Here is a 24,565-nt window from a genome sequence, read left to right on the forward strand (position 1 = left end):
GGTTGGTCCTGAAGTGTGCTTTGTTTCTCTGAAATGCTTGACACTTAGGAAAATGTCAAGTGGTTTGTGTGGCCGAGGTGCGGCTCACTGTATTGCATGGAGAGTGATGGCCACTCTGAGTGCAGCCTCTCTGAAGCAGACTTGAAACCACAAGGAATTCAGAACGCTTTTGATTTGGTTTTTGTTTTCACTCAGGCAAACATAAATGGCCGGGTATTGGCTCAGTGCAGTGTTGACGAGCTGAAGAAAGAGATGAATATGAACTTTGGAGACTGGCATCTTTTCAGAAGCATGGTGAGGTTTTACAGCATTATCAGAGCACTGTATTACATTATGTAAAGTTGTCTGCAACACTGTACAAACCCAGAACTAAGGAGTACTGGCCCAAGCCGATAATTTTCCGTATTCATTTAAAAACTGTTTGCATTTGGTGTGTGTAACTTGTCTTTTTCTTTTTTTCTCTTCTCTTCTCTTTCTTTCTTTCTTTCTTTCTTTCTTTCTTTCTTTCTTTCTTTCTTTCTTTCTTTATTATTTTGAGTTTTACACGTCTGTTCTGCCCAGTGATATGGAGAATAGTTGGAAACAATTTCACCAGTTTTCCATGCTTTTCTTTTTTTTTTTTTTTCAAGACAGGGTTTCACTATAGCTTTGGAGCCTGTCCTGGAACTAGCTCTTGTAGACCAGGCTGGCCTCAAACTCACAGAGATCCACCTGCTTTTATTTGACAAAAATGCTCTCCTTGACCAATTCCTGGCGGGTTGCTCTGAGCCCTCCAGGCCTCAACCTTCACTGTCTGTCCTTGTCTATTGCTCTGTGCCGGCAGCAATACACACGAGCCACTTTGGAAAGAGCCCTACCTTCAACAAAAGATCACCCTGGCGCTCCTCAGGTTCCTTCTTGTCCCTCATCTTCAAGAATCTTGCCAAATTGGTTTACCCAGAATCCTTTGAAAACTAGCCTTCCCAACCTCCTGCCCACTGGCTCTGAGCACCCACTCTTTGCTGTCTTTGGAGCGGAGTGGTTTCTATCCTTAGGTCTCGACCTGGTATATAGTTCTTGCTGCTCTCCGCTCCGACTCTGGCTTCCTTTCACACACTCCAGTTGAGTTTTGTTTTTCCCTAAGTTTTAACATTTGTAAACTAAAATGCTGATACTTCTTAACATTATTAATAGGACTAAGGTAAGGTCGCAGTGTCGAGTGTCTTCTGGACCCTGTTGTGATAACTGGGTACTGCTTTAACTCTGAAGCCTCTGTTGTGTGGTTTGGCAATGCAGATGATATTCATCTTTTGTTAAGGTTTTGGAAATGAGGAGTATGGAAAACCAGGTAGTCCCTGAAGACCCTCGCTTTCTCAATGAGAACTCCAGCGCCCCAGTTCCTCATGGGGAGTCTGCTCGCCGTGCTTCTCACAGTGAACTGCCTCACACGGAACTTTCCAGCCAGACTCCCTACACCCTGAACTTCAGCTTTGAAGAACTGAACACACTTGGCCTAGAAGAGGGAGCCCCACGGCATAGTAATCTGAGTTGGCAGGTATTTATTTTATGCCATTTTTCATATGATTGGAGAATAATGCAAATGTGCTGATACACTAGACGCTTGTTTAGAGAGTGCTGGCTGAGAACCCAGCTAGGCAACAAGAAGGGATGTCTACTTAAGGGCTTTGTATTTATTTATTTATTTATTTATTTATTTATTTATTTATTTATTTATTGTGTATACAATATTCTGTCTGTGTGTATGTCTGCAGGCCAGAAGAGGGCACCAGACCTCATTATAGATGGTTGTGAGCCACCATGTGGTTGCTGGGAACTGAACTCAGGACCTTTGGAAGTGTAGGCAATGCTCTTAACCACTGAGCCATCTCTCCAGCCCGAGGGCTTGGTTTTTATCTGCAGGGGAAGAATTGGTAAAGCACAGGGGAAAGTTAGATTATTTAGAAATTGACAAAAATGGCGAAAACAGTCAAAAAAGAGTAAGAATGGTGGCGCACGCCTTTAATCCCAGCAATCGGGAGGCAGAGGCAGGAAGATCTCTGTGAGTTCAAGGCCAGCGCTGTCTATACAGACTGAGAATGGGGCTGTATTAGGGTGGTTGCAAATTTCCCTTTCTTTTGGTATTCTCTTTTGAGATTCAGTGACCATCAACCAGAGTACATCTGTGTGGGAAATGGTTGCTACTCATGGAGACCTTTGGTCTGGTTTCCCTCTGTGCACAGGGACACAGCACACATCACACTTGCTCTTTCATGCTGCTCAGGCTGGGCTTCAGCCCCTGGACTCAAGTGAATCTCCTGCCTCAGCATCTTAAGTGCTGGGACCACAGACCTGCACCCCGTGTGGGTTGCCCCACGCATGCTCTCTGTGGAGACACTCACACGCGTGCTCTCTGTGGAGATACACGCGTGCTCTCTGTGGAGATACACGCGTGCTCTCTGTGGAGATACACGCGTGCTCTCTGTGGAGATACTCTTAGACAGGGGCGAGCATCGGGAGCAGAAGTGCAAGTGAGTGATGTGCAGAGGTAAGGGAGGACTAGAAGACAGTAAGCTCCGCAGAACCAGAGCGGGGCACAGGAGACCAGTGAGAGAGGCCAAGTCAGGAGCTCCAGGAGGCTCTGCCTGGGCAGTGTGGGAAGGGCAGTGCTGGCTGCTGCTCCTGGAGAGGGCTTTTATTTGACAGTGACAGTGTTTTTTCTTTTTCTCCATTCAATCTTCATTAAATGGAGAAGCCATTTTATTATTGAATACTGACCACCACAAGAATTACTTTACAATGAGCCGAGTTTACACTCAGTCCCTTGGTGTCTCTGTTCCCACAGAAGCCCTTCCTTTCTTTCCCAGCCTCTGAGAAGCCCCTCCTCCTCGCTGTTCAGCACTGTCTCCCAGCACAGCAGCTCTCTCAGCTAGCTCCCTCTGCTCTTAGGAACAGTCAGGACCCGGGGCGGGAGGGACAGCTCAGCAGGGAAGATGCTTGCCTCGTCCTGATGACCTCTGAGTGTGACTGCTGAGACCCACATGGTAGAAGAAGGAACCAGCTCCCATAGTTGTCCTCTCACCTCCATGCACGTCCCCAGACCCATGTACACACATGGCACACACATACAGACACACAGACACACATAGAGGCACACACAGACACATACACACACACACACACACAGAGTAAAATAATAAGTATTATCAGGACCTAGAAAACTTTTGCATATATAATCTGCTACAAATAGTTAAATAGAAGCTGAAAAATGTTTCTAAATATCTTAAGTAATTATAGGTTAACATAAGTAACATTTTTACAAAAAAATTACTTTTTTTTCAAACAAAAAACGTTCATTGAGAATGGGAATGTTTTGCACATACCTTTAATGCCTGGCTTCCTAGAAGACAGCTGGGTCCCCAGGTGCTGCTGCCTTACATGTCCGTCGGCAGCACACGCGTGGCTCTGGAACTCCACCTGGCACTCCCGTGTGAGTGAGGAGAAAAGGCACAGACATCGTGTCTTGCAGAATGCAGTTCAGGAGCCATGGGTCCGCTGCCCAGGGGCACGTGCAACACTTGAGAACAGTCGTTAGTGGGTGGAGGGAGTCGGGCTGCATCCTGTGGGGCTGCCCCCTCCGAAGGAAAGATGGTTTGCCCTACACCTTGTTCTAGCCTTTCCTGTGGCCCATTCTTAAAGTCCTCCATGATTCTTTTTCCTAATCTGTACTTTTAAGTGCTCATCTATTAGCTTTCCTTGGCTCTAACACAGCTGGAACCTTCCCACTCAGTCTTAGAAACTCCTTCAAAGTGGCCCGTTCTGCCTCCCTGCCCAACTGACCACAGCTGCTGCTGCGTATCACAGACCTTTGTTGTAACCTCTTCTGTCTCATTTTCGGAACATTTTCTTCCTCTGAACTAGATGTGACAGGAACTTCCTAGCGTATATCTGAGACGAGTTCTTTTATCAGACCTTGAAGACTTGAGTGTTTTGGTTTTGAGATTTGTCTTCATTTCTTTATCTCTTCTAAGAGGAATTCTTTCTCAATGAAAGTGTTTTTACTTTAAATAAAAACTTGAAATTACTTAGGGCAGTTGCTCAAATGACATACAACCTGAAATTGTTCTTTTAAATATAAACAGTAAATTAATGTTGCTAAAATTGATGTTAATAACAGAATTATTCATAAATTCATAGCTTTTGGTAAACTGTTAGGTCGACTTTTTTAAGACCTTGGTATTTTGATAACTTTTAAATTCATAGTGTACATATGTATTTCCTAAACTGATGTTTGTTATGTCTTTTCCCCTTCTTATTTGAATTCTTAAATTTTTTTTTCTGTCTTCACAGTCACAAACTCGCAGAACCCCAAGTCTCTCGAGTCTCAATTCCCAGGACTCCAGTATTGAAATTTCAAAGCTTACTGATAAGGTGCAGGCCGAATATAGAGATGCCTATAGAGAGTACATTGCCCAGATGGCCCAGTTAGAAGGGGGCACGGGGTCGGCAACAATAAGCGGCAGATCTTCTCCACACAGCACATACTATATAGGTCAGAGTTCCTCAGGGGGCTCCATCCATTCCAGTCTAGAGCAAGAAAGGGGGAAGGAGAGTGAGCTAAAGCAGGATGATGGGCGGAAGTCATTCTTGATGAAGAGGGGGGATGTGATAGATTACTCCTCCTCAGGGGTGTCCACTAATGACGCCTCACCCCTGGACCCGATTACTGAGGAGGATGAAAAATCTGACCAGTCAGGTAGTAAGCTTCTCCCAGGCAAGAAATCCTCAGAAAGGCCCAGTCTCTTCCAGACAGACTTGAAGCTTAAGGGAGGTGGTCTGCGCTACCAGAAACTGCCCAGTGATGAGGATGAATCTGGTACCGAAGAGTCAGACAATACCCCACTGCTTAAAGATGGTAAGGAGAAAAAGGCTGAAGGCAAAGCGGAGAGAACATCCAAGTCTCCAGAACACAGTGCTGAGCCAATCAGAACATTCATTAAAGCAAAAGAATATTTGTCAGATGCTCTCCTTGACAAAAAAGATTCCTCTGATTCGGGAGTGAGGTCAAACGAGAGCTCTCCCAACCACTCCCTTCACAATGAAGCAGCAGACGACTCCCAGCTGGAAAAGGCAAATCTCATAGAGCTTGAAGATGACGGCCACAGCGGGAAGCGTGGGATGCCACACAGTCTGAGTGGCCTGCAAGATCCAATTATAGCTCGGATGTCCATTTGCTCGGAAGACAAGAAAAGCCCTTCTGAGTGTAGCCTGATTGCTAGCAGCCCTGAAGAAAGCTGGCCCGCATGCCAGAAGGCCTACAATCTGAACCGAACACCCAGTACTGTTACTCTCAACAACAATACCGCGCCAGCCAACAGAGCCAACCAGAACTTTGATGAGATGGAGGGAATCAGGGAAACTCCTCAGGTCATTTTGAGGCCTGGGCCCAGCCCCAATCCAACTGCTGTTCAGAATGAAAATCTGAAGAGCATGACACACAAACGAAGCCAGCGTTCCAGTTACACCAGGCTGTCGAAAGATGCATCTGAGCTACACGCAGCCACCTCGGATAGCACGGGCTTTGGAGAAGAGAGAGAAAGCATTCTCTAAGCAAAAGAGAAGTGAAGGACAAGACTGTCATGAACTTTGGATGGATCCATTACCATTACTCATCATGTTTATCATCACAGATAACAGGTGGTCAGGCATGTGGGGAAGCACACGTCCTCTGTATAGCAGAGGGAAGCCTGAGACACCCTGGCCACCAGTCGTCTCTGTTGTCGCCTGCAGTCTCACCACCATCATGCCCTTCCCTGGCACACAACCGCACAGATCAATGAGAAACAGGCTGAATATAAAAATAGGTCAGACGTGCATTTAAAGCTGAAAGGCTTAAATCACAAGGAAGAAAACCTAGAGATCTCCTTTATAAAATATTCATGAAACTTTTGAGGGAAGATATAGTGTTAGATGGAGCAGAAACCAATTTTGCTGTTAGAATTTAATCTTGGTACAGATTTATAGGTTTTAGAGTAGAGACCAGAGACTAAAAGTGAATGCCTAGCAAATGGATAGCCAGTGTACTATGTAAGACTCATTGCTTTTTAAAGAGGTCTTAGAATTTAAGTAGAAAATATATACTGAAGAAGGTAATAAAAGCTGATAAGAAAGTGAGTCAGCAGAACCCAAAGCACTGTGCCTGGGCCATGATGAGTCCTTAGCAGAGGAGGTGGGGGAGGGCAATGTATTTTGGGATGCCCTCTTCAGACCTAGCCCAGGCTTCCAACACCTGTGCCCTCAAAACCATCCTAGGCTATTCTGCAATTCCTGAATTATGCATCTAACCTAACCCAGCTTAGCCCATGGCTAAGAAAAAATACAAATACACACACACACACACACACACACACACAAAACTAGTTGTTCTGGTGATTAAACCTGGGACTTCACAGATGCTAGGTAAAGAATGGCTGAGCTGCATCCCCAGGCCTAGGCAGGAGCCCTTTCCGGGAGAGTCAGGAAGACAAGGGTGTAAACTGTTACTGAATTAAAAGAGTTGGTGATAGTGCTACTAGACAAAGCAGTGAGCAAATACTGGATGTGGTGAGAGTGAGGCGCTGCCAATGTGCTGCAGCAGTTTGTGTCACATACCTGTTCCTAAGTCAGCATCGTATAAAAACTGCAGTGTACTTTAAAGAAGAGCTTAGACGCCACAACAGAGCAAGAGCAAAGAGACAGAGCCAGTGTGGCCATGATGCTACATTTGCCATTATTCTTAGCAAAGCTAGAATGAGCGCATACATTTAAGTGTCATGTAGGCTAGGAGTGTGCCTGTCATCATCATGCATCAAAACTGTGTCACTTGATCAGAGCTCATTATAGAGAGTCGGTTCTAGCAGTATGTCCTGGGCCACAGGTAGGATGTAGATGTTGAGGTCGCAGGCTTAGTGTTCGTGGAGATGTCTATCACTGACTGGACCTGTGTTGTTTACTTGACACTGTGCTGGTAGCTGCTCCATGTTTCAGTGCCTGGCTGTTTGAGTGTAATTGAGCATTGTCATCAAGTGCATATGTTGCATGATCTCTAACAGGTATTTTAAGCATTAAAAACAGCACGATGTTGCCGACATGCGTTTTACTACTTCTAATGTTTATTAGTTTGCAGTATCATGTAACTGGTACTTGAGAAGCAGTTTGGTTTCTCTCCAGGTGAGTGGTCACAGCTCACAGTCATGGGAGTCCTTTATTCACACTGTCTGTGAAGTCATTACTGGAGTGCCAAGTGCACACGTAGACTAGGAACAATAAAGAGTTGCATGCCATTCTGACTCATGGAGTTTTATTCACTATAGCAATGACAATTCATATTCTGATTAAAAATTAAAACGTGGTCTGTGTGTCTGTTTTGTCCTATGCCTGGAGTCTGTGGACTTACAGGTCATGAAGTTGGCAGAATGTTCCAGACAGCCCTTACTGACTTTCTGAGAAAGGTTGGCTCTGAAGCCCCGGTGCCTAACTAGTGCTTTCTTGAAGCTTCAGCATCTCCAAGCACATGGCACCTTAGCACAGGCAGTCCGTCTCTGTAGCTAGAGGCAGACAATCCAGATTCCTGCAGAACAGCAGTTCGTTGCATGAACCTTCTAGACCAACAGCCTTTCTCCTGCGGGTACAGAAATTGACAGGCCAGATGGGTTCCTGGGTCACCATTATCCTCCAAGTCTGCATGTCAGTGTGTGTCTGTGTCTTTTTATATTGCATAGCTCAGTCTGATTCACACACAGTCAAAACTGCATTAACCTGAATGAAGTAATAGAAGAAGGAGCCTTGAGCCCTGCCCAGTCTTAGGCTGTGTGAGCCCCCTTAGCTCCACCTTCAGCCATAGAAGGTGGGCTGATGTAGCCTCCTATCACTCACCGTGGCCTTTGGGGGGTTTACTTCTGAGAATATCTTTAGCCCTGGTTGTCCTGGAATCTGTTTTGTAGGCCAGGCTGGCCTCGAACTCAGAGGTCCACCTACCTCTGCCTCCTGAGTGTTGGGATTAGAGGCGTGCGCCACCGTGCCTGGCACCACTGGTATTTTTCAATTCGAGTCAGCTTTTGCGGTGCTGGATGATTAAGGATCAGGAGTCCTGCACTATCAACTTCAAGCTTTGCTGGCATGGTGACTCTTGTCTATAATCACAGTGCTCAAGAGATGGAAATAGGAGAGTCACGTTTGAAGGCCAGCCTCAGCTACATGGAGATTTTTGAGACCAGTTTGGGCTATGTGAGGACTGATCTCAGAAAACTAACAACAGAACCAGAAGAAGTATTTTCAATAATAAGAGAACTTGTTTTCCTGTGTTATTTTATATGGTTTTAAATATAGTCAGAATAATTTTAGTTGCCTAACCAAGTAATTTTAGAGTTGTATTTGCTTAAATCCTCATCCTGAGAATTCAAGCTCATTCGCATGCTCTAGTGCTATAATAAAAATAATTTATGATTATTTTTTTCCTTACTAATAGTAACTTTTGAGTGAAATTACATTTTGTTTATTTTGGTTTGGCTAAAGTACTAAATTTAAAAAGTTTTAAGACCACATAATTTTTTGTTCCACCAGGAATTCTCAGCCTCTTTAGAAATATTCCTGAATTTAAAAATAAAAAAAAAAGCATGAATTCCTGGTGAACTCCTGAATAGATTGCTATACTTACCAGGAAAAGAGAGCATAGGGCCCCCTTTAATTAATGGGTGAATGACATTGAAGGATTAGGGAGGAAAGAAGGTGCAACAAAGTGAGCATTTTTGGCAAATTTGTGCTACGGGCCCCAGCCTGCTTTATCCCCCATCTTCTTTCCTGGGCTCAGCAGACACAGCAGAAAAGAAATGGGAATGGGGACACCCTCCTGCCTGGGGCAGGTAAGCCACCCAAAATGAGTACCCTTCCTCACTTAAGCTGAAGCATAGGCTGGAGTCGCACAAAGACTTGAAGCTAGCAGTGAGCCGGCTGTGGACGGCGTTTCATTGACTCATCGCTTGGCAAAGGTTGAGAATCCCTGGTTGAGACTAATTAAGTAGAAAGAGGCTTTGAAGTCTTACGTAATATTAAACCCTTTCCTGCCTAGGAAGAAAATGCTGCCCTGTCCTAGATAGACAGCGGTTCAGAAGATCCAGTTTAAACTGAGGTATGTAACAAACTAGTTTTCAAAGTAAGAAGCATTGGGAACAGTTGCCAGGAGCTAACCCCCACCACCCACACGGTTGAAGATTTTTTAAACCTTGCTGTGAGACCGTGTCTCCTAGACTGTCCATGAAGCCTCACCAACATGACTGCCTCAGCATGAGCTGAACAAGGGCAGGAGATACGCCAAAATGGATCTGGGGTGTGGGAGAGACCACAAAGAACCCAGGCAGCTAAGGGGTGCTGACAGCAGGGAAAATAGTCTTAACCAGGGAAGAGCACACCAATTGTTCATGCCAAATGGACAGCAAGTACAAGCACATAGAGACTAAGCAGGTTATATTTGTGTGTGTAGGAATATATGTTTATATACATTATGTAATAACTAATGAGAAGTAGAGACCATGAATTTGAAAGAGCAAGAGGGGGTATGTGGAGGGAGGAAAAGGAACGAGGAAATGATATAATTGTGATTGCAATAAATTAAAAAAAAAATTGTAGCAAGCCATAGCCCTGGCCTGCAGGTCCTCTGGCTGTTGGCCCATTCAGGTGGAAATCGGAGCTGAGAGCTTCCTGAGAGGGGCCTCTGGCTGGAGGATGGATGAGCACTGTTCAGGTCTCCCGGGAGAGGGAAACATCTGGGAAATTAATAAGTTTCTAATGAGACATTGACCAAGAAGGAAGGGTGGCTATTGATGTTTCTTGACCCTGGATAGGATTCTACCCTGATATTCCCACCAGAATCCCAGGGGTTCCCCTGTGAACATTGGGGAACACTGTCACCAGCGCTGGCAAGAGCCGACATTTGAAGTATGGTATCTACTGGTGCATGTTGCTTTTCTGACTCCTTTAAGTTGAAGTGTCGCTAATGAAGGGCCCTCCGTGTTCCCAGAAATGTGAGTGACGACTCTTGGAAAGTCTGGAATCTGACCTGAAGTAAAGACCAACATTAGTGAGAAAACAAAACACACAACACACACATAGATACACACAACATACACAGAGATATGCAACACACATACCCCACAGAACATGAAATGTCTAACACAGTGTTACTGTTTCAAAACAAAACATTCTGGATCTGCTGGTGGGCGTGGCCTGTGGTCACTGACAGGCAGACCACTCTTAGACGTACTCCGCAGCTGAAGATGCCCTTCGTAGTGCGATTTACTCTACGCATGTGTATTAGGAGCCATTTATTGCGATCTGGCAAAGCATGAACTGGCATATCAAAATGAATTAATTACTAAACTATCAAGACATGAATGAACAAAATCATACTCTCATAACAAAATGTGTGTTCTTATTCAAATTAAGAAGCTATCTGAGGTCATTAAGGTCTTTATTATTAGTGATTATTTTCTAATTTTATTGTATTTACACATATTTACCTCCTTCTTTTTCAAGGCAACAAGGGCTTAGAACCTTAGTATTCTGCCCATAGACCAAGCAGCGCTTCTTTCTCATTCTCCTGACAGCTCGGTTAATTTCCCCAGCCGACTTCCTCACCACGTATAAGGCGGTGAAGAAGACACGGCCACCGTTCTAGCCCTGCCATGCATTCGGCCAGAGAAGAAATGTGTCACCTTAACCAGATTTCTCTGTTCTCTGTAATTTTAGGATCAAAGTTAGTTTTTAATGAAGTATTACTTTTATAAGATTTTAGGTAAAAGCCCAATGTATAGAAAAATATGTAAATAATCTAATCTCTCCTCTCATGTCCTGTAGCACATTCTTGGTCAGGTAACTAATAAAACGTTAGATATTCTCAAAATTGTCACAGTTCAGACACTTGCAAGTTGTGCTTTCTTAGAACTTCTAGAAGGCATGCTGTTTTTACTAAATGTGAATTAAACAATTTTGAAAGAGATTATTTTCTTTTCGGGTTCTGTGTTTTCTCCATATTTGCCTATGTTCTTTTCCGTCTTTTTTTTTTGTCTCTGTTTTCTTGGAGGTTGCATTGTATGCATCCTGTTTTGCCACAGACATCATTAGCACAGTAGCAGGAGAGCGAACCTCAACAAGGCCTTTTAGACAAACAGCCGACAGAAATTTCTGTGAGTGAATATGGCAGACCTAAACTAGGTTAGTGAAAGCGCCAGAGTCTCCACAAGTCCCATACGATGTGCTAAGAATGCCCTGCCGCCCGGCACCCCCACCACGGTTTCTTGTGGGCGGCCCCCCAACTTTCACAGCTACCCCATCACCTGCCTGGCCTGGGTAAGCTTCTCTGTTTATGATCCCAGAGACCTTTCAAGATGTAATACAATGTTTGATTAAAAGTTCCCAAGATGGATACCCACAGTCCACCATGGCAAACCACATCCTTTTAAAGTACGGGGCGATGTGTTCTGCATGTTTTAAAGTCCTGTGCACTTTAAGCCCTTGTTGCGGAGAGATGCCCATCTTATGCATCAATATAATTCTAGAGTCAGGCGAAACTGGTAATTCTGTACTTCACCTTAGAATCCTGGACACTGTATTCAAGTGTAACTTAGCTGCAGTGAACCCCCAATTCAGGTTTATAACTACGGCGATACTGCTCACCATCAGGACCACCACAGCGCCCAGCTTCTTCCCTTCAGCGGGTTATTTTCAGTGATGACCCCTCATCCGTTTGTCATCCCCTCTCACACCGTTCTGGTTGCTTGACCTGTTAGGAGCATGCTGTACTAGGATTCCATCCTGAATATTTTTCTATGGATGGGTGATTATGCATTGTTGATGCAGGCAAATCATTCTTAATAACAATTCCCAGTCTTGCTAACTGAGTCATTTAAGGCTCAGTTTTTTAGCTCTTTGATGGTATGAGTTCCAGACAGTGTGTTTTGGTCACATCCACACACCCCATTCTTCTTGTATCTACTTCCTCTTCCCTATCAACTCTATATTTTGTCCCCCCCCACCTTCTTTTAAACCGTAAAGACCAGTCGGTACTGCCACAAATAATCCTGGCTGTGTGATCTGCTATTAGAATGTGGTTGGCTTACCAGGGACAACTCTCAGAGAAAACTGGTCCATTGTTTCTCAGTAGCTAACAGTTGCAGGTTGCTCCACTGCTAGGTGTGTGGGATTGTGTGCCCAGTCCCCTGCTCCACGCTGGGGTCTCGTCTGGCTCAGGCTGACAGGGGTTTTAAATAGACAATCATCAAAACCACCATGGGCTCTGCCCTGCCGTGTCCAGAAGATGTTTATCAACTCTGCCTCTTACACTCTTTCCACCTCTCCAACCATGACCCATGAGCCTTGGAAAGGGGGTGCAGCATGTGTGTGTGTGTGTGTGTGTGTGTGTGTGTGTGTGTGTGTGTGTGTATGTGATGTTTCCTTTAGGGCTGAGCATTCTGCAGTGTTTTATTCTCTGCACAATAATCAGTTGTGGGTCTCTGTGCTAATCACCATGTACTACAAATGAAAGCTGCCAAGGGTTGAGAGAGACGTGGACTTACGGGTGTGATGAAAAGCCAGGAGTTGGTTTAAGACTCTGTCCACCTAGCAGCCTAGTGGTAGTAGCTTCTCCCCTAGACCTATGACCTGTCTAACCACAGGTTATTGGCCCAGGGATGGCACCAGGTACAGGCTTCATCTTATGGTACTAGCCTTAAATCCAATCAGAAATCGGTTGGTTATCCCTATGATGTCATGCCACTATTGCAACAGCGAGGATGTCTGGCCAGGCCAGTCATTGCTGGCACTCACACACAAAAGTCAGCCAGTGTGGACGAAGCTTCCATCCAAGTCTCTACCAGTTCAGTTTCATCACGTGCTACGACGATGTGGTGTCATCTGCAGTAGGGCCCTGCCAACACGAACTTGGTCTCTTGTTCCTATAACAATAGTTTAGTGTTACCTAAATTCACATAAAGACAGGGCCTGATTATCTCGCGGTCCCGCGTACTCAAGGCAGCAGAGCCTTCCCGCCCACCTTGTGTGTTTGGCTGATAATGTGGCCGAGAGAGATGAGGGGTTGGCCGTGAGGGTGGACTGTCTGGGCTGTTGCGTTACGAATGGTTCTTGTGAAACTTTTGTGCTCATGGGCTTCTCCAGTCATGGGCTCCAAGGCAGACTGGGAAGCTGTGTCTGGCTCTGTGCCCTAGAAGGTCACAGTGAGGTGAGTACATAGAAACAACATGTTTTACCTAGTTTATTAAAGATGGTATCTTCTGGTCTTAAACTAACAGGAGTTAATTCTTTGTGTGGAGATCTTTTCAATTTTACTTTGTATAGTTGTTATCCTGGTAAGGAAGTTAACTAAAATCCTTACCTCTCTCGGGAAGAAGTTTTAGGGGGTTTTCAACCAGCTCTTTCCCTGCTTTTGAGAAGTGGGGAGCAGGTTGGGAGATCCAAGGGAGGCTGAGAAGGGAGCAAAGAAAGCTTCATAACCCTCTAGATGCTTCATACCCCTCTAGAAGCTTCATACCCCTCTAGACGCTTCATACCCCTCTAGACGCTTGCCAGTTAAGGCACTCAGATACTAGATATACCCATAACAGTCTCGATTTGTGAGAGTCAATGACAAACACTCCATAGGCATTAGTTCTTTAACCCCCCTCCTGACTCTCATGGGGCCCCTTATGCCTGCAGATTTGTGTCCTGTGCTTCTAGCCATTAGCGTGAACAGGAAGCCTGCAGAAAGGGCCTGACCCACAAGTAAACATTCAGAATGAGCTTTAGCAGGAGAGAGGGTCTCACGACCAAGTCAGCCATGGCCAGGCCTCGTGTTGGGGGGAGCAATAGAAGAGAATTCCCAGAGGCCGAGTGGCGGGGCCTTGAGGAAAGGTCTTCCCTTCAGACCCAGAGGGGCTACGTTAGACACACCACCATGTAGAACATGATGGGCTTCCTAAAGAAAGGGCAGAGAATAGAAACCTCTTAACACAGTTTCAAGGGGATGAGCCTACTTCACACATGTGATCTAGTCTGGCCTAGCCTAGGTGCCCTTGCCACAGAGGCAGGCCCTAGGTAGGACTGTAAATATAGCTTACAGGTTCCAAGGGATGGGCAGCAAAGCAGCAGTATAGAGTGTTTTCTTATTAGCTCAGAGAGAGAGAGAGAGAGAAATAGAGACAGAGAGAGACAGATGGAGAAACAGAGAGAGAACAGAGACAGAGAGAGACAGACAGACAGACACAGAGAGAGACAGAGACAGAGAGAGACAAAGAGACAGACAGAGAGGAGAGGGAGGGGAAAGGAAAGGGGGCATGTGATCTAACACTAGCAGGCTCCCACTCAATTTTCCTGCAACCTGGAGCAGGGCTGCCCACTGAGAAGGAAGCTAGACTCTTGTGCCTGAGGATTCCGGTCCCAGGAACTGAATTCCCACTCTTAGAAGCCTGACAGCACTTCTGTTTTTTTAGACCCTCTGCCGTCGAACTTTGCTGATCACTGACCAGGTTTTTTGTGTTTGAATTTCTTTAAATCCGAGATGCCCTTTCCCCCACATTCTGGCTCACACAATGTTACAAAATGTCCTACCCTGAACCGCATCAATGGCAGTAATTTCTTTTTCCTAAAACACATCCTGCAGTCTGTGGGACTTTGCTTAGGTTCAGTGAGCCATTGTCTTCATGTGCAGCGCAACCAGGGGTTACATCCTCAGTGGTTTGGACTAGCGGTGGCTTACACTCACCTGACCCCAGTCCAGTACTCCATGTGGAGTCCTGCAGCGTCCAGTCCTCATCCTGTATTCATTTGGATATTGGACATAGTGCAGGTCTTTGTTTGAGAAGAGTGGCTCGCCTGTATGCCTGACAACGTTCTAAGACCTTTTCCCATATTAACCAGTTCAATGGTCATGACAGCAGCTCACAAATGTTCCCATTACCCTCAACTTAGAAAGGAGACAGAGATGGTGAGTCCCCAACTCTAAGTGGTAGAGCCAGAGGCTGGGTGCATACACTGAGGTTCCATAGAGCCCCCTGCTCCCATGTATGTTCTATTGGTCCTTACCAGTGGGGGGCCAATTTCTGTTTACATCTGACATGTATGGCAGTCGTGGACTCTCCCTACTTGCTTTGGAACAGAGTTTGAGGCTTTCAAAGACCTACTTTAGAAAGAAAAGGCTCAAAACCCTATTTCCATGTAATTAACATTTACAAGAATCTCAATGTTTTTAAATCCAACATCTTTGTTAGTAATTATTTTGGAACCTTTTCATTTTTGTTTACAAACTTCTTGGCTTCTTGTTGCGATTTCTTGTCCTGATATTCCTCATGGAGTAGACCACTGTATTGCAGCTTGTGCATATTATATTTGTCTTATAACATATCCATCTTATATTACATTCATCTTACCTTCCCTCCTGGTGACCCTGCCTGCCAACACCTGTGCTCCTATACGTCCACTGTCAGTATTATGTGTTAAATCACAACCCTAAGCTCTGTGACGGAATATTATAATGATTAATAAATATTAATAGATAAGTAGAATATACCTATCTTGAGGTTTTGCATTTTTAATGATGATGATGACTGTCTCCTAAGAAAGTAAGGAGACAACACAACAGAGGCCCCCATGCCGGGCACCGAGGCCAAGAATTGGACCGCACAGTCACAGTGGACAGACGGTGGGCTGAGACAGTCAAGGGCCACTTCAGCTTGTGTGGACATCTGCCTAATGACCCCAGACCTTGCCACAAAGCCAAACACAGCTCTCAGCAGTCGACAAGGATTAGCATGCCAGCCTTACTGACTGCCTAACAGTCAATAGCTGGGCTTCCGGGAGCAGCTTTCTCAGGCCACACTCAGTTTCCTTCTGGTTTGTTTAAGTGGCTCTCATTCTGCTTGACCAGCAGGGAAGCAGGAGGGGGGCCAATGCATCAGCGGAAGGGAGGCAAGAAGAAAGGGTAACAGGGTGGGGTGAGTACAGTCAAGATACATTATATATGTCTGTATGACAATGCCATTATCATATACAATCAATACATGCAATAAAAAGTCAATTTAAAAGCAACTTGCCAAATCAGAAACCAACAAACACACACAAATATAGTGACTTCCTCCTCCGCAAATGAAAGGACCGAGCAAGAGTCTGGGAAGCTAAGTTCCCAGAACCACCGGGGCACCCAGCTGGCTGCCCAGCTCCATGGGACTCTTCTCATTGGTAGATGAGCTCCTGTCTGCCATGCTCTGGGCCCTAGCAAGGGGTGAGCATGAGCTGGGCAGGTGCCTGGCCTCCTGCTCAGCAGCATCAGTGCGCAATGCCAGGCTTCCCCATCTCCCTCTGCCTTCCTCTTCTATGACCCTCAGTAGCCAGGGATTTGGACTGGAGGCCACCCTGGCCTTGGATTCAGTCTGCCTATAGGTCTTTGCATATGTCATCATGCCGAGACCAGCTTGGGGTACAGAGCAAGACCTTGCCCTAAAAACAAACAACAAACAAAACTAAACAAGATGACATAGGACTCTGTAACAGTGTGATGTGTGCTGGGATGAGAACAGATTGGGGTGCAAGAGATCGGGGTACAACCTGGAATGGAGCCACAATCATAACCAACAAATCTTTTGTCTATTACTGGTGTGTGTGTGTGTGTGTGTGTGTGTGTGTGTGTGTGTGTGTGTGAAATCAATTGTGAAAGAACAGTGCCATCCATGACCCCTCAGAGTATAACACATTTAATTTGGCAACTGTGAGTACAAGTTATTATGTGACCCCAAAGAGGGGAGCTCATGCATCTCTCTCTGGTTAGGGTTAGGGGTTATGAGTTAGGGACTAGGGGCTAGGGATTAGGGTTGGGGCTAGGGTTTAGGAGTTAAAGTTAAGGGCTAGGGGTTAGGGGTTAGGAGTTAGGGTTAGGGGTAATGAGTTAGGGTTAGGAGCTAGGGGTTAGGAGCTAGTGTTATGGTTAGTGACCAACAAGGAAGGGGGCATGAGTAAAATAGGTTACTTTGAATGGACCTTTCTGGAAGCTATTGAAGGATATACTCCAGTGAAACAAGACATTAACTGAAGACAAAGCTAGATATTTTGTGTAGGAATGAGGGAATTGTTAGAGCAGGCTCTAACAAACTCATCTTTCTGTTCTGCCAGTCCTGCATACAGGCGGAGGGAGGAAACAAGGGGAAAAGGAGGACGGATGTGTTTGAGTTTTGAAAACAGATAAAAGTCAGATAGATTTGAAAAGTCACAGTGAAAGGTGAAATGATGAAATGGAGCCACTGTTCGAAGATGAGAAGTAGGAGAAAGAGGAAGATGATATAAATTTATAAGAAAGTCAGAAATTATGAAAATCAGCTTTAGAAAAACTAAAAGTGCCCGCAGGAAGAGGCATGCGCTAGCCTCTCTGCTTGGACTTTACAGTTGATATGGTGTAAATATCTCTGCTTAGGCAGATGAACAAAAGGGAAGTGTGTGTGTGTGTGTGTGTGTGTGTGTGTGTGTTTGTGTGAGAGAGGGGGGATTGTGTGTGTGAGTTGTTGGGGAATGTGTTTGTGTGTTTGTGGTGTGTGATGTTGGGGAACGTGTGTGTGGTATGTGATGTTGGGAACATGTGTGTGTGTGATGTTGGGGAACTCTTGTTCCTCTGCTGTGGTAGGGAGTGAATACAAGTGTGCTGGCTGGTTTGATGTCAACTTAACATAAGATAGAGCCATCTGAGGGGAGGGAACCTCAATTGAGAAAATGCCTCCATAAGATCAGGCTGTATGCAAGCCAGTAGGGCATTTTCTTAATTAGTGATTGATGAGGGAGGGCCAGCCCATTATGGGTGGGGCCATCCCTGGCCAGTGGTCCTGGATTCTATAAGAAAGCAGGCTGAGCAATCCATGTAGCTTTCTCCTCTTGGGGAGGAAAGGTTTATTTAGCTCACTCTTCCACACCACAGTCCATCACTGAAAGAAGTCAGGACAGGAACTCAAGCAGGGTAATATCCTGGAGGCAGGAGCTGGTGCAGTGGACTTGGAGGGGTGCTGCTTCCTGGGTATTTCCAGAAAGGATTATCTGAGAGATTAAGACCCATTCCAGCTTGACATTTTTTTCAGTCCCAGCACCTGGGAGGCAGAGACAGGTGGATCTCTGTAATTTCAAGACCAGCCTGGTCTACAGATTGAGTTCCAGAATACTCAGCGCTCTGTAGTGAAACCCTGTCTCAAAACAAAACAAAACGAAAACAAAAATCCATCTTGAAAATGGGCATCACCATTTCTCGGGCTGGAATGGTAGACAGAATAGAAGAAAAAAGAGGAGAAAGCTAGGTGGTCACCAGTATGATTTGCTCTCTGCTTCCTGTCTTTGTAGATGTGAGCAGACAGCCTCCCTTTCCTGCTGCCACAGCCGTGAGCCCCTTCCTTGGCCATGCCTTTTCCACCGCCATGGATGGCTGGACCTTCAAACTGTGAACCCCAGGAGCCCTCCCTCTCTTCAGTTTCTTGTTGAGTATTTGGTCACAGCAATATGAAAAGTAATGAATCCAGACCTGTGTTGACATCACCACATGAGCTGGGGACTGAAGTCCCCCATGAGTGAATACCCTGCCCTGTGGGCTCGCGACGCTAGCCGCCCCTTCTGAAAAGGCTAGTTTCCCACTGCACACGCCACGCTAGAGGTTCTGCAGAAACATTTGGTGGAAATGGCAGGGATAATTTTGGCCTTGCAACTCCCCCAGGCTTATCTTGCTGTGCCACTAAAGCTCTCAATTTAGGAGTGATGCTGGCATTTCTTCCAGCTGCCAAAATGTCTAGGTGTCGATGGCTTCCACATGTCTTTCTCAGAGTCAAGCTCTCCCAAAGTTATCTACCAGGCCGCACTTAGCTTGGTTTGAACCCAGGGAAATAGTTGGTGGTATAAGTACAAGCTATGGAACACCATAATTCAATAGATCGTTGACCTTTTCGTAAATATTACTGCCCCCCCACTGATTAAACTCCTCCTGAGTTTTAGCTGAACTTTGAGCTGAAGTGGAAGATAATAGTGATTCTATTTCCGCAGTGCCATGGATAATTTTGGCATATCCGTGAGAAAGATTATGTGTTATGTTTAATAATAGGGGTTATAGAAATATGTGTGTGTATCAGATTATCCTTGCCATCACAGAATTACATATGTACAAAAGTAGACTCTATCTTAGGGATTTTCTTTTAAACGATTTTTTCATTTTTATTTAATGTGTATCAGTGTTTTTGGCTATGTGACTATGCATACAGGGCCCTTGAAGGCAGAAGAGGGTGTTTGATCCCCTGAAACCGAAGTTACAGATGGTTGTGAGGTACCATGTGGGTGCTGGGAACTCAACCCAGGTCCTCTGAAAAAGCAGCCAGTGTTCTTATCTGCTGAGCCATCTCCCCAGCCTCTAAGTCTTATGATTAGCCTTTTGGTATTTGAAACAGCCATTTTAAAAACAGATGTAGAATCACGGTGGTGAGTTCTCAGGACATCAGCCAAGTAGAACACCCAGGAATGCTTCTTCCACACCTCCCAGCAAAATGATGGAGACGTCCCAGAGCAGAACCCTGCTGTTTCTGGAAATATCCGCTTTTGAGTTGGCCTTCAGTCTCATTCTTTTTTTTTTTTGAGTTTTTTTAACTTAATTTTTTTAATATGTTGCATGTATGTATATGGACCATGTGAGGGGACCACCTGAGGAGGCCAGACGAGGGCTTTGCATTGCCTAGACCTGGAGTCACGGTGGTCGTCAGTTGCCCTGTGGGTGCTGGGAATCAGACCTGAGCCCTCTAGAGGAGGAGCAAGTAAATGCTCTTAGCTGGGGAACAATCTCTACCCTTTCTTAGCCGCGGAACTATCTCTACCCCTTCAGTCTAACTCTTTTTTTCTTTCTTTTTCTTTTTCTTCCCCCTCCCCCCCCCCAGACAGGGTTTCTTTGTATAACCCTGACAGTCCTGGAATTCACTCTGTAGATCAGGCTGGCCTCGAACTCAGAGATCTGACTGCCTCTGCCTCCCCAGTGCTGGGATAAAAGGCGTGTGCTGCAGGGCTTCAGTCCACTTCTCGAGTGCCCATTGCCCTTCTTGTCCTAGTGACTGGCTTAAAAAAGACAAAAGAAAGGAGGTCTAGAAATTTTGTATAAGCCCTTGGGCCATTTCCACGGGTGGGAAGGAGGTAGCATTTCTGCCATTAGAGAAAATGGGTTTGAATTTCTTTTATAGCTAATGTTGATATGCGATTCCAAAATAGCACATATTAAAGATTTTTATACACTTAACGTTTTCTCTGTAAGGCCTTTATATTCTTAGTTATAGGCAAGAACCCAAGTTTTTTTGAGAGCCTATAGCCAGACCATCAGTGAAATGGAAGAGGGGGGAAAAAAAGAAAACAACCCAACATTCTTACTGGAAGCCATATGCAAGAGCAGTACAGCGGTAACATCGCAACAGAGAGCCGCTTCTAACTGCCACATCGCTGTCGTTCTACTATGGGTGTGAATTTTCACTGACATTTTCCAACTACAAGAAGAACACTAGGGGGAGGGGCAATCAGATGCCAACACAGAGGGCCAAGGGTATTAAAGGGAGAAGGCCACTTGGTTCCCAAGGATCTGTTAACCCCACTAGCACTCTAGAAACACAAAGGACCTCAAAGGTAGGATAGCCAAAGAGTGCTTGCCCTGCTACCCAAACAGGTGTGAATGTGTGTGGCCGGGCTGGGTTTCCGTCTCCCCAGAAGGAAAAGCCTTTCAACCTCACAGTGCGGTGTACCCCGAGAAGATCACAGTTTCCCAAAGAGACTGGGAGCACCCTTTAAGGAGCACAGAGATTTTCCCATTCGGTTTCTTCGGTGACGGGTCTGTGGGCACGAATTTGTCCCTCTTCTCCCTGTGGTGACTCACATCTATTTGTAGTTTCCAAAACTGGCTACAAAACTTTTTGTGGCTGCTCACACAGTTCTAGGGTTCCGTCTCAGCCTAAGGTGGGGTGCTGTTCCTGCCTCCCTTCCCTTGAACCTGAGATTTCTTCATGATTCCCTCCAGTGAGAGGCAAGGACAGTGAGGTCCCATGACTTTCAAGGCTAGCGCATGAAAAAAATGGATGACTCCATGGTTGTTTCTCAAGACCTCCAGGCTTCGTCTGTCACGGCCATTTTATCAGGAAGCCCAGACAGGAGAAAGCGGAGCTGCCACTGACAGCCATTGAAGGTGCTGCCCAACTTTAATGCCAGCCTCCAGGAGGTAGAGGCAGGCAGCTCTCTGTGAGTTTTGAAGTCAGCCTGGTCTACAGAGTGAGTACCGGGCCATCCAGAGCTACACAGTGAGGCCCTGTCTCAAAATTAAAATAAAAATCATGAATGAGAACATCCCTGGCACCCAGCTACTATCTCACCATCCATCACAACTTTATGAAGTACCTTATGCAAGAACATCTGGTTGGGGCTGGAGAAGCGGCTCACTGGGTGAGAGAGGGTGCTTGGTGCAGGGGATGAGGACCCGAGTTCAGATCCAGGACTCATGTAAAAACCTGAATATACCCATACCCCCAGAGCTGTGGAGACGGAGACAGGGGGATTGTGGAGACTTGCTGGCCCCCAACCTTGCTCCAGGTCCAGTGAGAGACCCTGAGAAGAAGGGGACAGAGAAGGCCACAGGATGCCCTCCCCCGCACAGGTATGCATACTGTTGGAAGATCCAACTCAACCCTGCATGATCTACAGAGCCCCATTTCTGTCTTTCTCTCTCCAAATCCAGCCAGGCTCAGAGAGTTCCTTAATAAGAAACTTAATAAGTCCCCCCCAAAAAATTAGTCTTGACAACTAGTGTATCCTGATACTGCCAGCAGCCCAAGTCCCTGCCTCACTACTTAGTTTTTGACCATACCAGACCCATCACCACCCCTTGCCTAGATCTCTAAAGTCTTCCAGGTTTAGTATGGGATACAGCTTGTCGAGACTCCATCTCTGGGACTGGAGAACTTGCCCGGGAGTTGCTTTGCTCAAATAAACCTGTTGTTACACCTTTTTAATTCGGCTTGATCGGGCCTACTGTGTCAGCAGACAAGGTTATTCTGGGGGAGGGGGGCTGGTGGGAACCTATTACATGTACCACACACTCGTCCATCAGCAGTAAAATATAGTTGAAATAGCTCCCTTCCACCCAAACCCTGGCAATACAGTGTGTCAGGGCTGACTTACAGCATCCCATCTGGCATAGGTTCTAACGTGATAGCTGATATCTCGAACACATTCTGAAACAGAAAGAGATCAAACATTTTAGAATTATAATCCCTAAACATTTTCCTTCATGCAAACCCCTTAACATCGTGTGAAAATACGTATATTTTTTCACACATTTTTTTCCTTGCCATCTAAAATTTTTGTATCGGTTTAAATGTCTGCAAAATAAATGTGGAGGCAAAATATGACATTATTCTGTAAATACAACCAAGGGACTGGCTGTCAGAGCCCTTTGATAGCTGTGATCACCAGTGTTAAAACATCGGTGTGGGGCTTCGTTAAGAGTCAAAACGTCATTTTTAATGCTCACCTTCAGCTTTGATCTCTTTCTGCTATTCCCTGTTGGGAAAATTCTCGGACCTCAAAGACTATCCCCACAAGGCCACACTTCCTCCAACAAGGCCACACTTCCTACAAGAAGGCCACACTTTCTACAAGAAGGCCACACTTCCTACAAGAAGGAAGGCCACACTTCCTACAAGAAGGCCACACTTCCTACAAGAAGGCCACACTTCCTACAAGAAGGAAGGCCACACTTCCTACAAGAAGGCCACACTTCCTACAAGAAGGAAGGCCACACTTCCTACAAGAAGGCCACACTTCCTACAAGAAGGCCACACTTCCTACAAGAAGGCCACACTTCCTCCGACAAGGCACGTCCAGCCATATCTGGCTTTTCACGTGGCTGTTGAGGATCTGAACTCAGCTGTTCCTCCTTTTACAACAAGCGCTCCTTCCCACCGAGCAGTAGCCCCGTTCCAACCCTGACATCCCGACATTTTTTAATCAGGTAATACTTTTAAAGTCACAGTTAGCCATAATCCCTAAAGGACTGGCTAATAAAGTGCCATCCAAACAATGACTGGACCCAGGACTGACTCCTGGCCCTGAGTATCCAGTCCATGTCTTTTGTGCTTCTCTGGAGTTTGTCAGGACAGGGTTGTGCAGAGTGCGCGTTGGCCAGAAGAGGGCCTGTCAGATCTAGAGTTGCAGTTAAGCAGTGAGCTGCCCAGTGTGGATGCTGGGGACCAAACTCAGGACCTCTGGAAGAGCTGGGAGAGTTCTTAATCCCTGGGCTGTCTCTCCAGCTCCTTATGAACATATTTATTTTAGCAAAACCAGACTCATGGTATTTCACAGCTCAATAGGAGGGTAAAAGGTGCTAGAGTTTATGAGAAAGTATTTCTGTAGCAAATTTTAAAAATGAAAATGTGTGTTTTGGAAAGGGGAGAGGTTTTGATTTATTCTTTTGAATCCCGGGATAACAATAAAAATACATTATAAATGAGGCATTCAACTTCAGCATTTGTTGCAATACAAGAATCACAGTTATGAAGACCCTGACAGGAAACAGTCCACATCAAATGTAGAAAAACTTAGCTTAATGTGCTGAGTTCTTGCAAACAAGATCTACCTCCAGGTTAATAACTGGTCCATTTTGCAGACAGCATGTCGGAGCTGGTAAGCAAGACATTGTCCTGTTTGGGCTCAGACATCAATCACCTACACACTTGCTTACTAAGCTTCTTGGATGTGTCTTCACTTCACTTGGCTCTTCCTTTCTGGGGGTGGTATGCAGATGTATGTTGGGTATGCATGCATGCATGTATGAGTGTTTGCATGTGTGTGGTCACACGTGGGACGACTTGAAGGTGACATCAGGTGTCGTCTTTGGCCAGTCCCCATTTTAGTTATTGGGGTGGGGTCTCTCAATTAAACTCAGAGCTCGCTCAGGGCCTAGTCTAGCTAGTCTCTATTTTGGACATTCTCTGTGTCGGCCTCCTGAAGACTGGGGTGACAGACGGGGGTGTTAGATGACCGTGACACCTGCTTAGCTTTGACATCAATTCTGTGGATCTGAACTCTGGTCCTCATGTTTGCATGCCATGTATGGTGATATTCTGTTTATGATCTAATAAATAATGCTAGCCACACTAGTCAGCCACAGAGGCCAGGCAGTGGTGGTGCACACCTTTAATCCCAGCACTAGAACAGAATATAAAGTGGGATGAGACAAGAGCTTGCTCTCTTTCCAGTTTGAAGATTTCTTAGAGGTAAGAGCCCTCTAACGGTTGGCTGTTTTGCTCCTTCGATCTTTCAGATTGAACCCCAACATCTGTCTCTGAGTTTTTATTAGTCAGGCTCCATCACTCTTTATCCCCTGGTTCTTTTGATCCAGAGACCCCGAACAAAGTAAAGACAAAGTTAGATGTGGTTGTCCACACCTATGATCCCAGAAGTGGGGTGGCAGAGGCAGGAGGACTGCTGGGCATGGCAGGTCATGGCTGTAGTCCTAGAACTTGAGAGGGGTAGG

General features: G+C 45.7%; 1 protein-coding gene across 27 annotated transcripts in view; it reads left to right on the top strand.

Annotated features, from left to right (window-relative positions):
- The window catches only part of Kidins220 (kinase D interacting substrate 220), a 97,704-nt gene extending 86,665 nt beyond the window's left edge, over positions 1–11,039 (top strand). For 17 of the 27 annotated variants that reach the window (XM_075984086.1, XM_075984090.1, XM_075984092.1 and 14 more), the window contains 3 exons: positions 196–294; positions 1,298–1,534; positions 4,327–7,366. In XM_075984086.1, coding sequence (XP_075840201.1) covers positions 196–294; positions 1,298–1,534; positions 4,327–5,586 — 1,596 coding nt within the window. In that variant the 3' untranslated portion in view covers positions 5,587–7,366. Of the gene's footprint in view, positions 1–195; positions 295–1,297; positions 1,535–4,326; positions 7,367–9,082; positions 9,143–10,545 lie in introns of those variants that run through there. The other 10 variants (XM_075984111.1, XM_075984113.1, XM_075984109.1 and 7 more) reach the window with 8 other exon arrangements.
- The last annotated feature ends 13,526 nt before the right edge of the window (positions 11,040–24,565 follow it).

This window comes from Microtus pennsylvanicus, chromosome 8, assembly GCF_037038515.1.
Source record: "Microtus pennsylvanicus isolate mMicPen1 chromosome 8, mMicPen1.hap1, whole genome shotgun sequence".
Lineage (NCBI taxonomy): Eukaryota > Metazoa > Chordata > Mammalia > Rodentia > Cricetidae > Microtus > Microtus pennsylvanicus.